The 17542-nt window shown below is 45.1% G+C and overlaps 1 protein-coding gene across 1 annotated transcript in view; it reads right to left on the bottom strand.

Moving 5' to 3' along the window:
* The window catches only part of RAPGEF6 (Rap guanine nucleotide exchange factor 6), a 106306-nt gene extending 90455 nt beyond the window's left edge, over window positions 1-15851 (bottom strand). Inside the window, exon 1 of the mRNA XM_059825276.1 lies at window positions 15783-15851. Coding sequence (XP_059681259.1) covers window positions 15783-15851 — 69 coding nt within the window. The remainder of the gene's footprint in view (window positions 1-15782) is intronic.
* Between the last annotated feature and the right edge of the window lie 1691 nt (window positions 15852-17542).

Raw genomic sequence — 17542 nt, 5'->3', positions numbered from 1 at the left:
CATGCCCACTAAACCATGTCCCGAAGGTTAGTAGGTTTCAAGTTTGAAATCAAATCAACGTAAATATCAGAGGTACAGATACCTGTGCACTTCCCTAGTAATTACAATTGATCATTGATGCATAATGTTACAAAGGGAATAATTCTAAGAAAACTAACAGCTGCAGCAAGAAACAACAAACAAGTGTACTGTCAGGGACTCAATCAACCGCGAGATAATATTGTTACTCAGGAATTTCTAGCTCCAAATCCTGCAGCCTACCCACCAGGCACCCACCTTCCCAAAGCGCAACAAACTTTGTGACTAATGTGCCCAGAATTTACAGACAAGATGCAGAGCAACCGCCTTCTCCTCCTCCGTACCAAATCAAACAGGTACGAATTGATTACATGCGAGACATAGGCTACTTCAGTTGGGATGCAGTATATGAGATGGCATGGAAACCTCTTCTCCTCCAACCAGCCACTCCATCCTTAGAGAGACCAAAAACAACAGAAGCTATAATTACCTTTGAATACAAACCCAAAACAAGCCAATCTCAACTTTCTCATTCCTATGAAACCATGATGAACACTAATTTGTAATGCAACACACCAGAGATTCCTCCAACACCTCGCTCTTCCAGTGTTATTCAACCACAGCCTCTGTGGAGGTATAATAAACCCACTTTTAAACAAATCAGTGTTTCACCTGAAAAGACGACTTCTGCTTTCAGAGAGCAAGACTACAATTATTCACTAAAGACGAAAAAAACTAACACTAAACTTAGGTTTAAGTTTGATACTCAGATTGATTATAAGCAGCAATGCAACACATCAATTTAAAACTCAGACTTCTGACTCATCATCTTGCATTAAAGGGGAAGATTCCTACAGGGTGATGAGAGGCAAAGTCCGGACCCAGCAGCAGAATGCCGCAATCAAAGATTACAGCACCACAATCTCTGGACAGTCATGCTTGGGACTAGAGACACGGAGAACAGTCATTCTAGATCCCAGCCCACCCCCCCAGGAGAAATGGAAGGATCCGGTACTGCAGTTCAGACATTTTACACAGTAATACTGAAAATTAAGACACCTCTCCTATGTGTTTTCTTGAAAAGCAGTACATTTAAAGTGTATTCGCCTCTCATTCAAGCAGCCAGTCCACTGCAGTACTTACTAGGTGCGCCCTGTACAAGTGTCAGAAGGAGGGGAAGGCCTGTTATCTAAAGCTTCTCGCTCTATTACGTAAGCATTCACGACTGCGAGAGCAGCTGTGTAATTATGTCAGATAAAAATACATAAAAGAAGTGTTTGACTAGAGCTTGGGAAAAATCAAAGCAACATTACTGTTAGCGATACTAAACACTGAAGTCCATGACCTCCGAATTCTGCATAGCCACATTTGCCGGGTTTGAGAGACCTAAACTAAGTGCAAGGGAAATTCTCAGCTTTTCTTAAAAACGTGGTTGTGACCAACTCCGACTAGTTATGCAGCACCTGTTAACTATAGGTCTGCTATATGCCATAATCCCCTTCTTTTAACTAATGTGTACAGCAGGGAAAACAAAACAAAGCACAATTCCTCTTGAGCTGTGAACTCCACCCAGAAATGCAACCCAATGGCACAGGAGTCAGGCTGACATGGCAGGCCAGCACAGGCACGCAAGCGAACAGATCTTCCCTAATGATCACACCAGCTGGATTATGCCCCTTAACTTCTGTACTAAGACTGCCCATCAGTTAGGAGGTACCAGCACATCTTGAAAACTCCACCGAGCGTCTTGTAGATCACATATAACAGCATCTGTGGACGAGTTTGCTGAAGGAAGCATTACCATCCAACACAAATGGAAGCAACAGATGTATTTGACAGGAGGTCAGTAGTCTAACATAGGACTGCCAGTTTCCTTCCTACTTCAAACGGGAAACAGGAACAGAAACTCCCTCTGCAACAGCTGGGAAGACCACTTCTACTTAGCCAAACCAACGCAGCCCACTATAGGCTGGATAATGCTACACAGAACCCTGAGAACATAGGGTAAAGTAAATCAGCTTTAAGTAGAATATCCTCCCTAGATAACCCACAGTATCTAGTGGCCACTGGCAAGCACAACCCTTTGTGACAAGAGCATAAAAACCCTCCCAGAATCAACGGTCAACAGCAGAAGTGATCCCATCACCTTTTAACGCTAAATACACAATACGGTTTACAAAGGCAGACCTCACTCTCCAGCTCTTTCAAATGCAAATTGTCAAGGCGAAAAATCTTACAACAGCTCTGGAACTATCTCTTTGTAGGAACTCATATTTGGCCAAAAGGCCAAATTGTACATGCCTGCAACACAACACCACACCGCAAGAATTCTTTCCCTCCAGACCAAAAGGACCAACATTTGAGGCTCATTTTTAACCAGTCCAGGAGGATGGACGGCTTAAATGTCAATGCTTTAATCAGGCACAAAACGATTACAAAGAGAGAATCCCTTAAGGCAGTTATTTTTGTTCTATTCGGCAAGAAGTTGCTAGACTCTCTTAACATGCTAAAAGATAACCAATAATTACCAGAGCTAAGGAACCTAGAGAAACCAGATGCAGAATGCTAAATAATTTGTGTGTGTTCTTCCCTGAACTAAGGGTATTTCCAAAATACTGTATTGAAATCATCAAAAGAGGAAGAAGGGTGTATCACAGTTTCATCAAACAAAGGAAAACCCTCTACATTTTAAGCCTGAGGTCACTGGAACAAGAAGACCTCTTAGTCTTGGAAATAGTTTGTCTGGCTATACCAGCATGAGCAAAACTGGTTTATGGCAACAGCAGACCTCTTACAAGAAAGGACATCAGAGCTCCGGACATCCTTTATAGGTCTTCTGTTCTCCAATACACTTCCCAATGAAAACTCATTTTTGCATGTGCTTGGGGGAGCAGGGAGAAACCCTGCAAACTGGAAGTTTATCCAGAACACATGGTCCTCGGAAGCGTGCAGCTTCTTTGCCATTGACAAGAGCACCACGAGCGCCCTTTTAATGCCAAGAGACCCATTTCCACCGGAAGATTGCCAGCTCTTTACACTCTTGTGATGGGAGTATAGGCACAGTCATGGGGCAAACACCAGCAGCATGACATCTATGCTTGGAACAGCAGTATGCCAGGGATGCTTAGACAACTGCTTAAAGATATTTGGCTTCCTTCCCCTCCTCAGCAGCATGCTTGGGCACAAGTGGGCAATACATGGGCACTTTCACCCCAATTTCTCCTCTAACAACATACATGCAAATTTGTTAAGAATGAGTATTATTTTCTTATTCTTATCTGCGCTATGAACTGATACCCAGGTCTCCTTACACAAAGGGACACAAAAATCGGTTTTGTCAAAACAAGCATTACAGGAAAACTCCTCTGTAAAGCTTATACAAAGTAAGTTTTGGTAAACTACTTGAAGATATTTTCTTTTTAAAATTATTAAAATTTTATGATTACTTTTATTCAGTATGGTATTTTCACAGAATCACAGAATCACTAGGGTTGGAAAAGACCTGTAAGATCAGCAAGTCCAACCACCACCCCAACCCCACCATACCCACTAAACCATGTCCCGCAGTGCCATGTCCACACGGTCCTTGAACACCTCCAGGGATGGTGACTCCACCACCTCCCTGGGCAGCCTCTGCCAGTGCTTCACCGCTCTCTCAGCAAAGACATTTTTCCTCATATCCAGCCTGAACCTCCCCTGGCGCAACTTGAGGCCGTTTCCTCTTGTCCTGTCACTTGTCACTTGGGAGAAGAGACCAACACTCACCTCCCCACAACCCCCTTTCAGGCAGTTGTAGAGAGCGATGAGGTCTCCCCTCACCTCCTCTTCTCCAGACGGAACAACCCCAGCTCCCTCAGCCGCTCCTCATCAGACTTGTGCTCCAGACCCCTCACCAGCTCCGTCGCCCTTCTCTGGACACGCTCCAGCACCTCAGTGTCCTTCTTGGAGTGAGGGGCCCAAAACTGAACACAGCATTCGAGGTGCGGCCTCACCAGCGCCGAGTACAGGGGCACGATCCCCTCCCTACTCCTGCTGGCCACACTGTTTTGGAGCTTTAATGCTGTTTCTGTAAGGAATTTAACACCTACACGTCTTGACTGCTTGCCCTCCACCCTCTGCAGTTTTGGAGAACAAAAGCAGAAAAGAAATGTATTCTTCCATTTGGCAACTTTTCTGAATGCCAAGTGTACTTGCAGTTCTCTCCCACCTCCTTCCACACCCTTTTCTCGCCTTTCTTCACTATTCTAATATCTCCAAGGAGTTCTTATTGCAAGTTCAGTAACAAGGCACTGGGCTTGCCTTTTAGCTCAGGTTTACAGTTTTGTAAAACACACCCTTACTAGCTAAGAAGTCCCTGTAATTCACTGTTTAAATTCAGATAATAAAACAGAAAGTAGGTTCTTAGAAAAATGTTACATAGCTAAAATTTCATTCATCAGTGAAAACTTTTAGTTAAATTATCACTCTGCAGATGAAACTAAGTGCATGACCCCACTGCACAGGAAAGGTATATACTACAGGAAATAAGTTCCAATAAAGAATTCCAGGACTCCATCATAATTTCTGGTTTCACTCTCAGGGCTGTCACAGCTGCCATTAAAATGAAAAACCAGTTTTTCAGGAACAGTAATTGGAAACAAGGATAGGAAAAGTAATCTTAGAGCAACAACACTTCACACGCTGCCTGGAAGATCACTGGGAAACTGCCACCCTGATTCACTCTAACTTCGTTTGCTCCTTTAACAAAGTTTAAGGTTCATATGAAGCAGAAGTCTTATTACCTTCTGAAAAGAACCAAAGAGAGCTTGATACTGGAAAGTTACAGGTACTAGATTGCCTGGTCTCCAGCTCAACCTTAGCAGACCGGCGTACAACCAAGGAGACGCCGCAGTCGCTATCTGCTTGCTGACTGCTGCGGCACGCTCGCCAGCGTGCAAGATCCCCACAGCTCTTCTGTAGCATTAAGAATCTTCCATGACAGCAACGTTTTCAACCTCCTACAAGCTAAATCCACCGCCACCCTATCATCACAGTGTAGAGAACTAGGCCTCAAAATATTCGATCAATAATAATGCATGACCTAGTCTGCAAAATCACATCTGTTGAGCCCTAAATCCCGCATTTACCGTGAAGATTATCACAAAGCAAGCTGCTGTGATCTCTGTTCTTTAGTTACAGTTACTTTGGCCAATAGCTTGAAAAATATCTGTAAATACTACCTGTGTAAGCTTCTAGCATGCTCTGACAACCACGCAGTGAAAACAGCGAGTTTCTGTTTTACAATAACCTCCCAGTTACAAAAGCCTTGTTGACAACTATATCGTCAGGACAGAAAACCCCAGAACCACAGAGTGCATTTTCTAAAGCCAGCTTCTTGGAACAAGAAATAAATAAAAATCACGGGAAGGATGCTCATCCCTTTCAGGACATCCCGATAGCCCCCAAAAGCTTGCTGCTAGAGAGAAAGGGGCTGCACACCGAGGCATCCCAAGGCAGATACACGGCAGTGTTGACACAGCCCAAATCAAAGCAGAGGCCATCAGAAAGACCAGCCCAAGAGAGCCAGTCTCCCTCCGACCATCAGAACCCCCTGCTGAGGTGAGCCGCGTCCCGGGAGCTCTTCCCGGGGCTGCCGTCGGGATAGACCGAAAGCACGAAGCAGTGAGAGCTGTCGGCACGCTGTGCCTCGCAGGCAGCGGCACCAGCAACAAAATCCTTCCCCAAATACAACTGGCGCTTATCAGAGATCAGGCTGCAACACCAAACCTCCCGGCTGCACTTTCTGAAGGAAAAAGCAGCGAAGGGTGAGAGACCTGGGGAAGATTTTGCACTCTGAGAATAATTTCACAGGAAGACTAGAAACTTGATGTATCCTGGAGATGTTTGATTAAATATTCTTACCTACACTCACACCAGATTCTCAAATTCCTTTAACCAACAACCAGTACTGAATCAACAGGCATGATGCTAATTAAATCAGAGCTAGAGTATCTCTCTGTACTGGGATTATAACACAGTGAGAAGCTTAAAAAAGAAAGCAAAAAAAAGCAATAAAAAGAGATCAAACTACACCTGGTAACAGGGGTTTTAGACAAAGCTGTTCCTACGTGTACTAGACTCAGGACACGTTAAAGCATGGCACAAAATACTCAAGACCATTTCTTTTAGGCTGAGGCCTGCTCTTCCAGAGAGAAGGCAAGTGAAGACATTGCTGCCTGCAACCACTAACCAGGGGAAGTTCCTCCCCTGACCTGGGAGCAGAGGTCCCGCGAGCACACTCTCATCTAGCGAGCTCCGCAGTGGAACTAGTGACACAGGAAAACCACGATGGTCTTTTTTCCTCCCATACAAGATTCATATACACAGGAGTGTCTTAGAATATAATTTCCTTTTAAATCTTTATTTTATAGATATCTTCCAGAAAAGATACCTAAAAAAATCATAGACATAAGGTGTGCAGTAGACACCCATACACACACACACACAGACACAGAACAGTCATAGAAAGCAAGCGACACTGACACACAAATTACAAAGCCAAAATGTTTTGTTACAGCTTTTGTTGTGGTCCTACTTCCTTCAAATGAATCCCAATGAGCAGGAGCAAGTAAGATTAGGCAATAACCTCTGACATCTGTGTCACTACACAAAAAGGAGGTATTGTATGTTCATTACACTTGATTAGGATGTTCAGATTCAACAATTCCACCAAGTTTTAGACACAAAAAGTGCTCAAAGCCACAAGACCAGGCAGCACGCACCTGTGCTCAGTTTCAGCAATACCATTCCTCAAGCTCTCCGAGGCTCAGACTTGCAGCTCTGTCTCAGCTAGACTTAACTGGACACTTTTCCTCAGCTAAGCTGGACTAGCACTTTGAGATAGGAGCACTACGCATTTCAAAAGGCTAACACAATGTTCAAAGATAGCCATGCGCTTGTATCCCGTACCAGAACCACATTCCTACTCACCGCTTCATTTTAATGAATCAGAATTGGAAATTACATCCAGTAGACAAACAAGGATGGTGGAACGGCTTTTCACCTTGTCACGTGTAACTTGGTGACTCAGTAAGCATAGACCCTGAACTTTCTGCAAACAATGCCAATACACATGAGCCATTGTCCAGAGTTATTAGCACACTGTCATTTGATCTTCTCTTTAATACATCCATGTTCTGTACAGCAGACTTTACACTACATGAAGGCATTTGTGTTAGTCATGACCCAAGAGCAGCAGCTGGGAATCGAAAATGAAGCATCAAACTCAGCTGGTTCTGGCTGAGCAGAGCAAAACAGGTAGGAGGAAAGGGACAGGGCAGCTAATTTATAATAACCCTTCCAATTCTGTACACAAAACCGAAAAGCATCACTTGTCACAGAAGCAACATCTTTGGCCTTGTACGAGCAGAAGTGTACAGAAGTAAAGACACTGCACAGCGCAGCATCAGCACAGGTAATGGTTAAAATCTGCCAAGATTCATACCAACGCGTACAGAGATGTTTGGTTTAGAGAAGCAGGTCCCCGAAAACCTGAGGCTCCATCCACGCCGGGGAAAGCAGCAGCAGTGCAGTCCCAACAACCATCCACAGACCCACATTTCAGAGGAGATGGTTTGGAATGCACCATGACCGCGATCAGTTTTAATACGTCGCACCAAGCCAATCACTGGGACTCTTCCAGGAGTACTGCTGACTGCTTTACATCACAATGACGTAAGTGCCAGATACTTATTTAACCACTGAAAAGGCCTTGGCGGGACCTCAGCTGCCAGGGAGATCAGAAACCATCAAAGTCACAGCCATTAGATGGAAGAACTGTAAGCGTGTTCCCAGGTTATTAGCACTGCCTCAGGTGACAAATAACGAACGTTCAGTCTAATTTACTTTTCTGAGTTTTTATTACAAGTCTACTTTCTTTGGCATTTCACCCAACCTGAAAGGTAAAAAAGAAAATGGTTTGGGGGAGGTTTTTTGGGGGTTTTTGTGGGTTTGGTTTTGACTTCCCACACACACACACACACAGAGCTTTGGTTCATAATGCTGTTGTAAAAATAATTAATCAGGAGAACTCATACACCTACTCCAAGGCACCTGAAGAGTCACAAAGTTTCCCTGTTGCCACCCGAGTTTTTTCACTCCTTTCACTCCTGCCCGAATTTTCCTTTCCAGGACAGTCTTCTACATCCTGACCCACAAAATGGGTTAATACAGACACCGACGCTAAAAAACCCTCACCAAACCAGCAACGTTCATGTTATTTTCTCTACTTGTTAAGTATTAGATTCTTCAAACAAGGGAACTTTGTTAGACAAATTCTAAATTTAATAAAAATCTGTTTGTCAGTGACACTTCAGTAAAGCCAGTATATGTACTCGAAGCTAAAACAGTGCCCTGAAGCCTGATTTATTTGGTTGGAACCATTAATCTATATTTGACTGACCTCAACAGGCCTTAACTGTTAAGCAAGCTGGAAAAAAAATATTTATTTCTGTGCACCACTAGCAAAGTTTCCTTGCAGGTATTCCAGGCAGACAGCAGCTGCAGAACGGCCAAACCAGAAGCCCTCCTCTGTGAACGCGGCACCTTGTCCAAGGCTCAGCATAGTGTTATTTGTGTCTCAGAGACAAATAATTAAAAGGCTAATGTGAGCAACACATCCATTCTTGCTGCTGAGAGCACAACAAAAAAAAAAAGCAAGCTCAAAAAACTGATCAAAACCAAACAAAAAACCCCTCCTAAGACAGACATTGAAGCTCTTAAAGCTGAATATTTACATGTATTAACATTTGGTTAAAAACTGGCAAATGCTCCAATATTGTATTTTGGTTCATTTGAAACAACAGATGGATTTTATTCTTTAAGTGCAACTAATTTAGGGCTGATTTCAGCTTCAGAAAGCGTGTTGTACTTAAGGTTCCAACTAGCGATAATCTGAATTATTTGGGTACTGAAACATATGCCAGGTTGTTGAGTACTTCTGGCCAAGAAACAGGCAAACCAACTGTACGTCACAAGCGTGGAGCCGTGTCCACACGGCAATGAAAACAACTGTAGTAAAATAACCAAATATCACTGATTTTAAATAAGACTTTGTGGATTCAAAGTCGATCCTAAAATCGGCCACAGATTAATAATGCAAAAGGAGGTTAGTTTTGATTATCCAGAAGAGAGATTTGACCCTGCCCAGCCTTGGGGAGGGGGACACCACATTTTACCCGCACTGGTTTCCCAGGGAAAGACTGACCGACGACCGGCAAACATGCATCAATTGGTATCTAGTTAATTTTTTGGAATAAAGGATTGAGACGTGTCTATTGAAGAACACCATTCTTGATCATCTCGGGAAAACAAGAGGCAAACACAAAGTTTATGAAAATGAATTATCAAGAAGCATTTTACTGAGGTAGTACAAGAATTTGCATGCTTGGCTTTTTTTATTACAGGAAAACCACAGGTCTAATTGAGATGAAGACTCACGATACTACACTGTATTAAGAAATAGAATAATAAGAGACAACTACCCACTCCAAGCACTCTTACAAGACAAAATAGAGGAAAAGGTAAGCACTAAAAACATCCTAACTCATCAAGCTGGCAGCTGAAGAGACGCAGCTCTCCCAACGCTCCGAGGCTTGTCGGACAATCCTCCAGGATTGTCAACGCTGTATTTATCATGAGCTTAAATACATCAATTTAATGAGCAGCTTGGAAAAATATGTGGTTTTGTTTTACCTTCAACCGAAAGCTATGTGGCAGGGAAGTGAGCGCAGGAGGAAGAGAGAAGGTTTCTTACTGTTTCATTAAAAGTAATACAGAATTTCAGGACCTGCTTCATCAACAAAGAAACTATATTCTGCTTGTGAATAAGACTCAAACACTCTCAAGAGCTGTCAGCCACCAATACGATATTCACCGTGTCACTCCTTAGGTACTACTGTTCTGAACCTTAATTTTCATAGATGGCTGGCTATAAAAAGGCTTTACAAACACATTTTATTTAAAGAGACTAATCTAATATTTAAGAAAACCTCACAATTTAGGTCTTTTCTAGTCTTAGAAAGACACTGATAGAATGTGGTGTCAACGAGGCAGCGCACAGGACCAGAGTGCATGCACTCTCAAGTCTTTCACTAAAGCTGCAGTTACTCAACATTTTTGCTAATAAAACAACTGATTTTTCTGCATTTGATTTTTCGGTCATACAGAATGAAAATAAAACTGTACCTGTCGCCTTCGCAGGACTGCTTATAAAATATTCATAATCATATTAAAAGGTTTTATGTTCTTGTAACTGTAAATAATAATTGTTGTCATATGAGTACAGAAAGGCAATCTGCATAAGGTACACAATGACCCAGCCAGGAATTTATTAGTAGTAAATGGCAGGCACGTCAGTACGTGTTCGCAATCACTTTGTTTATCACCCAGTGATAACCAATGCATCAACTTTAAAGGTCTCTTCCAACTTCCAAGCACAGCCACATGCAAAGACGGAACCAAGTCTCCGCAACATAAGGGATAAAAGCTACGTAGCACTGGTCAGTTCATCTCTGACATACAGTTTGGGGAGGCCCTCTGGCAAAGGCACCGAAGCGCAGAGCTACAGAATAATCTCGAGTATTTTACACCAGGTAACTGCTGGTTGTCTTCAGTTTGAGCTCCAGAACTGTTACTCACACGACAAAGTCTTAGAAAGCGTCAGCTATAAAAGAATATATCACAAACAAAAAAAATGGGAATGAAAATGTAAGACAGAGGTTAGGTAGTAGAAAATCATGGCAGGAGTCAGGTTTCCATCACTCCTCTTTCCCTGTTTTGGAGGCCCACGTTACTACCCGTAAGGAATTTTTATTAAATACAAACCAGCATCTGCAACTTCATTTGATACAAATTTCTTTTTGGCTGTAAGATAACTGCAAGCATCTAGATTTTTGTAGTGATTCTACAATTCTGATTACGTTAAATGGCTATCCAAAAGCAACACCGTTGTTACATTAACACTGCTAAAAGCTCACTGTGAACTACAGAAACCATGGATTTTAACAAAGGCTAATCCCCTGTTTCACCTATTGAGTTTACAGAAAATTATTAAAAGGATGAAAAAACCCACTTCAAAATGCCAGTTATTTCTGGAAACAAGAAGCAGATGTTCTCCTCCGTTTGGCTCAGCTGTGCTACAGTACAAGAGTGCCTTTGTTATGCTGTCAGCAATAATTTATTTTATTTATTACAGCCATTTTATGATGCCCATCACTGTACTATTTGTGCATGATTTAGATTCATGCAGATCTATTTCTCTATATATAAGCCGCCAAGAAGCATCACATACACACTCCAAATAGCAGACCCCGTTATGACATAATTGTGCAAATTAGGTTTTTTCTCTTTCCACTGCTAATAAAAAGGGAACAGGAAGAGAAGGAGGAGTTAGTATTGCCAAATAAAGTTGAATTAACATTAATCAAGAATTACTGAAACAAGACAAAGTAAGGAAAATACAAGAGCTTAAAGTATAAAAATAAACTCTAACTCTTTGAAGTCAAATAAAGGCAAAGCTTTCTGAACCACAGAAAGGAAATACTGTCTAGAATAAAGTCATGAAGAACTAAAAGGAGACTATGTTGGGAAAAGGATCCATTAAAAATGGAAGAGAACACGCTCACGGCGGGGGGGGAGGAAGGTAGAAGAAGGAAAGAGAAAGAAAAAGGAGTATAATCATTTGCTATTTTGCCCTATCAGCCACTGAGACCTTATCTGTGGTAGGCATTAAACCACTCCCCAAAAGACTAACATTACAGCCTTTGTATGGATCTGATAAGGAATTCTAGGCCTCAAAAAATTAAACTTTCAATGAGAGCGCATACACGGCAGCACAAACATTCATCCTTCCCCCCTACTGCTTTGAACAAACCATTTCCTTCTATTAAAATATTCCCAAATTACTAACTTAATATCCCCACCTGTGGCACAAGAAACAGGCAGGAAGATGTGCAAGACAAAGCTAAAACACTGCACAGAAGTACATAAATCCCATATTCCCAGCCTGTAAGAACTGGAAGATCTGCAGGTATAAATACTCGCACATTTAACACCACACCGACATCAGCATAACCCTGGAAGACAAATGCAGATATTAAAATATTAAACAAGTTTATGAAATCCTGTAGTTTAAATATAGCGTGGGTTTGGTTGGTTTTTTTTTTTAAGTGATTAAGTGTCCAATTACTGCAAAGGTTTCCTCTATCTGACAAGACTGCACACAGAAGAGATGATTTCTTAGAATAATCTGTTATTGAAACTAACATCTGACAGAACTCTCGCAAATTCTGCACTTTCAGGCTGAACCTGAGAGGCAGACAGACAGAATTATACACAGTGTCAGCACACGGTCAATCTATGCTACCAGCAAGTCCTAAGTTTTACAGAAGTGGGACTCCCATCCTAGAGTGGCAATCTGCCACAGACGCGGCTATCAGTCCGCAAGCAAACATTTTGAAAGACTTTCCACAAGAAAGGCCAGCTTGCATTACGTATCTGTACAATTTTATGATGCACCAGGGCAAAGGGAAGAAAGAAAAAAATTCAAAAGATTTCCCAGACTTGGGTAGTACCAAAGAAAGTTTCTAAGTGGAGTAACAGAACAGCAATTACATAAAAATGTACACCTCATTAAATGTCAGCTACGATCTCTAGGAGTTCATCAAAATAATTCCCCCCACCAAATAAATTAAAGATTATAACACATGAAATATCTGAGCAACAACCACCAAAAAAAATCAAGTGTGTACATGTCTAATATGCATAACTTACACTCTTTAACAATTAGCAAACAGTGGAATGTTACCACAACACTGAAAACTTGCCCTAACAGAGACTTTTCCCAACAAAAATATTTGTAGAATCAAGAATTAAAAATTTTGGCTTGAGCAAGCCATCGAGATAATTCCCCCAAAGAAGTAAATTATAAAAATATTTTAGTATCTCCCTGCTTTATTCTTTAGCTCTTACAAGTTAAAACATTTTGTCAAGAAAAAGTCCTAAAAATCAACATCATATGAATAATCGTACCACTCATAAGCGAAATTGGACGTGTGGATTATTTATCTGTATTTTTCCAGAGACTGCTGTACAGATAATAGTTACGAAGCACCAGACCATGCTACTAATCAGCGCAGCCCCAACCCTGTAATTTGTAATAGCCAGGTAAACTGCTCTTGTAAACTGCAGCATCAGAGAGGGGGGCAGAAAGGGACTGCAAGCAATTGGAACTCCTGTGGTCAAGCAGCTTTGGCTCATCACCAAATACCAATCGTGGTTTGGGGAATTTTGGGGGCTTTCCTGTGTAAAAATGCAGTCAAAGTGCATGAGCAGCCCCATGCAGCTGATTTCAGGTGGGAGGAGCTGATGATACCTTTCCAGGAGAGTAGGAGGGGAGAAATGAAGCCACGCTTTTTGTCTGTGCACAACTGGATGCTTCAAGACAGGAGTCACCAGCTCGTACACCCTGCACAGGGACACCCAAAACTGGGGTCTGACCCCAGTGGCTGCGCTAAGCAGGTTTCGACTTCCCTGACCTAAGTCTTGCAGCCTACAGAAGAAAGTCGACAAGTCAGGATGCTTAGCATGATTTAAAAAAAAAAATTACATTGCAATTGTTTCCTCAGGTTCCCTTATCACCCTATATCCATCTGTCATCACATCTTCGAGCACATGTTTGGGAAATCTGGCAGAGTGCAGCCGTGCTGGGCAGGTTCGATTTTTTGCTTTCTTTCTGAATAGGTAGTATAGATCCAGAAAGGGAACCCCCAGACACACCGTGCTACTGAAATAGGGAAGTGCTTTTCTTGAAATCAGGGTAGTTTCTAAATGTATGTAAACAAAAGTACCCCAAGAAAACAAAAGTGATTTGACTGTAATTATCCACTCAGCAACAGGCAGCAAGAACAGCGGCCCCAATCCTGCCAAGTTTTAAGTACACATTTAACTTTAATCATGAGTAGTCTCACTGTGCAGTGTCTCTAAATGCCTGCCAAAAAAGGGCCAGACTAACAAGGGAATTAAGATTTTTTTTTTTAACAATCATTTTAGAGGTGCTATTAGTTAGATTAGCAAAGATTAGATTTTTTTTTCCCCTCCCACAATTGAGATACCTTGGCAAATTCAAACCTGCACACAACCCTGATGTCAGTCTCAATGGGAATCTACACAGATCCATGTGAACCCATGAGCACTGTCCCGTGCAGCTGGACATCGTGATATCCGACAGTTTAACATTACAAGGTTAAGCGAAATATTTATTTTAAGGCAATTTTAGCCAAAATAAGGCAACAATCCTAAAGAATTCCATGACAATTGCTGGGGGGAAAATTGGGGATGCCAAAAAAAAAAAAGAAAAAAAAGAGAACAAAAAGCCCTACAGAGCTGTGAGACATCGGTATTGGTAGAAGCAGCAGTGGGCAGATGTTTCGGGCCAGGCCAGATTACCTGTTCCCCAAAGTCAAACCCGTGACGAGCCAGCACGGTATGCTAGCTCATGAATGACACTGCTGTGATGAACCCAGTTGCCCAACACTGCAAACCACACTAGCAAAGGAATTTTGCTAACTGAAGACTACAGCTGAAGAGAAAGAAAGAAAGGTCTCAAGCAAGAGGGGAGTGATAAAAATAAGAAAACAGAAAGAACAGAGAGACCACTCTTTTACAGAGACTACCTCATCATTAATTTCGGGAGCAGAGACACAAGGAGGAATGTATCAGATATCCCAAGGCAAGTAAACATCGGGGCTGAACATATGTAGTTCAGCCACTTCCAAGACTGACTTGAAGGGGAACTGAGGTCCCTGTCCTGCCAGGAGGTACTCTGAAGCAGCCTCTGCATCAGTTCTCCCCGAGAAGCCTTTTGATAATTAACTTATAAGGAAGCCCAGGCAGGACATTCTGCTCTCCATGCAGTATCAAGGGAGAACAGATGTTTCCCAGTCTCAAAGGGACAAACTCAAGAGCGTATCATTTCATACCACTAATTCTTGAGCACACACACCAATAAAAAAAAAAAAAAAAAAAAAAATCACAGTAAGGGAAACAAAAAAGGCCAGGGTAAGCAAACAACTCCAATCAGCCTTTCAGTGAAATGCAAATGCTATAAAACATATTTCATTATTAAATTAATACTCCATGACATTACCATTCCCAAAAATACATGGCTGATTACAGACTAGCTTGTGGGGAAGGGACAGAGAAGGCACTTAATTGGAAAATGTGTCTTATTGTAGTTAACCAGCCTCACACATTTCTATACTCCCACTCACTGGAGAAACATCTCTCTATGAAGTCTGCGAAGCGTAATTAGTTTGGTTTTGTTTAAATCTGCATCACTGTACAGGTAAGCAAAGTCTTTCAGCTCACTAACTTTTCCCAGAAGCTTTGCATCACTGAAATATGCATAATTTCACTTTTCATTGATCTACCTCCTCTTCTTCTTCCTACAGCTTATCTGAAGTAGTTCATAAAGCGCCTTATGCCTATAGCCAGCGTGTTGCTGGATGTTAAAAACACTGTTGGTCTCGAGAGGTCCAACTCTGGAAAGCAGAAATAAATACACAACCAAACCCTACCCAGAGGAAGTTTGCGAGCACCAGCCCGGTCATGTGCAGCAGGCAAACACCAGCACCGAGCAGAGAGCCTGCCGGAACACAGATTTACGCACAGGGAAAAGAAAAAATAAATAAAAAGACCCAGCGGGGAAGGGGCTGCAGCCCCCTTACCTCCGGCGTCCTTTCTGATGGTTTCTTTCGCAAAGCCTGTTTAATCTTGGGGTCCACAGGAGAGGTCATTCTATTACTCTGCTCCTCCCGGTCCGTAACTCCTCAGAAATAGCTGGCGGGGCGCGATGCCTCCAGGCGAGCAAGGGAACACGAAACACAGCAACACAACGCGGTCAGCCGAGGCTCCCGCCCGGGCTCCCCCGCCGCCGCCCTCCCGCTCGGCAGCGCCGGCCCGGCCCCGCCGCCGCGGGCGGCCCCTCTCGCCGCTGCCCCGTGGCGGGGCGGGGACGCGCCCCGAAACTTTCCCCGCGTCGGGGGCCCGGCGGAGGCCGCGCCGCCTCGCACGACGCCGCGGGGCGGGCGGCGACGGGCCCGGGCGGGGAGAGGAGGAGGCCGAGGCGGGAGAGGGGACCGGGGCCGCGGCGAGGGCAGGCCCCGGGCCGGGCGCGGTGCCCGCTGCCGGGCTGGCTGCTCACCAGGCGGGCGGCTCCTCCGCGGCGCTCGGGGCGCCTCCGGCTGCCGGCTCAGCAGCGGCGCGCGGGGCAGGTGGCGCCGGCTCCCGCCGCCGCGTTCTCCCGGCGGCCGGCGCCGCTCCCCATCGCGCGGGCCCAGGCGGCGGCGCGGCCCCGCCGTGAGGAGAAGTCCGCGCGGGCTGCGGGAAGTTACCGGCCGGAGACGGGACTCCCTGCGCCCGCCCGCTCCCCGCGCGCTCGGCTCCTACGCCGAGCGGCTCCGCCCGCCGGAGCCGCACAAAGCGACGCGGGCGGGTGAGGAGTTTCGCGACGCGGCGCCACAGGCTCCTTCGCCTCGCCCCGAGCCCGGAGCCTGGCCCGCTCCTCCCCTCAGGCAGCCAGCAGCCACCACCGCCGCCCCGGCCCCCGGCCCCCTTCACCCACCGCACATCCTCCCCTAGACAGAAACGTGCGAGAGCGGGCTCTTTAACCCAGAGAATCAGCAAGAAGGACGAGGGGCGGGGCGGGGGCGAGCACCGCCCCCCGCCTGCCGTAGGGTGGGGAGAGGGCGGGGTCAAAGAGCGGCGCAGAGGGAAGGCTCGCGAGGGTTGGGAGGGGCTCCGCGCATGCGCGCTGGGGGCGCTGAGGGGGCGCCGCCTCGCGCGCTGTGCGGAGCTGGGTGGGGGGGCCGAGTCCCTCGGGCCGGGCGCGGCGGGACGGGCAGCGGGGCGGGAGCGCACCCCCTCAGGAGGCCGGAGCGTAGGCAGGCGGTAGCCGTTCGAGCGCGGGGTGTCACCGCGCCTTGTTTCCCAGGATCACTAAGGTTGGAAAAGACCTGTAACATCAAGTCCAACCACCACCCCAACCCCACCATGCCCACTAAACCATGTCCCGCAGTGCCACGGCCACACGTTCCTTGAACCCCTCCAGGGATGGTGACTCCACTACCTCCCTGGGCAGCCTCTGCCACTGCTTCACCGCTCCCTCAGCAAAGACATTTTTCCTCATATCCACCCTGAACCTCCCCTGGCGCAACTTGAGGCCGTTTCCTCTTGTCCTGTCACTTGTCACTTGGGAGAAGAGACCAACACCCACCTCCCCACAACCCCCTTTCAGGCAGTTGTAGAGAGCGATGAGGTCTCCCCTCACCTCCTCTTCTCCAGACGGAACACCCCCAGCTCCCTCAGCCGCTCCTCATCAGACTTGTGCTCCAGACCCCTCACCAGCTCCGTCGCCCTTCTCTGGACACGCTCCAGCACCTCAATGTCCTTCTTGGAGTGAGGGGCCCAAAACTGAACACAGCATTCG

This window comes from Gavia stellata, chromosome 16, assembly GCF_030936135.1.
Source record: "Gavia stellata isolate bGavSte3 chromosome 16, bGavSte3.hap2, whole genome shotgun sequence".
NCBI lineage: Eukaryota > Metazoa > Chordata > Aves > Gaviiformes > Gaviidae > Gavia > Gavia stellata.
This window is presented reverse-complemented; position numbering and strand designations above follow the sequence as displayed.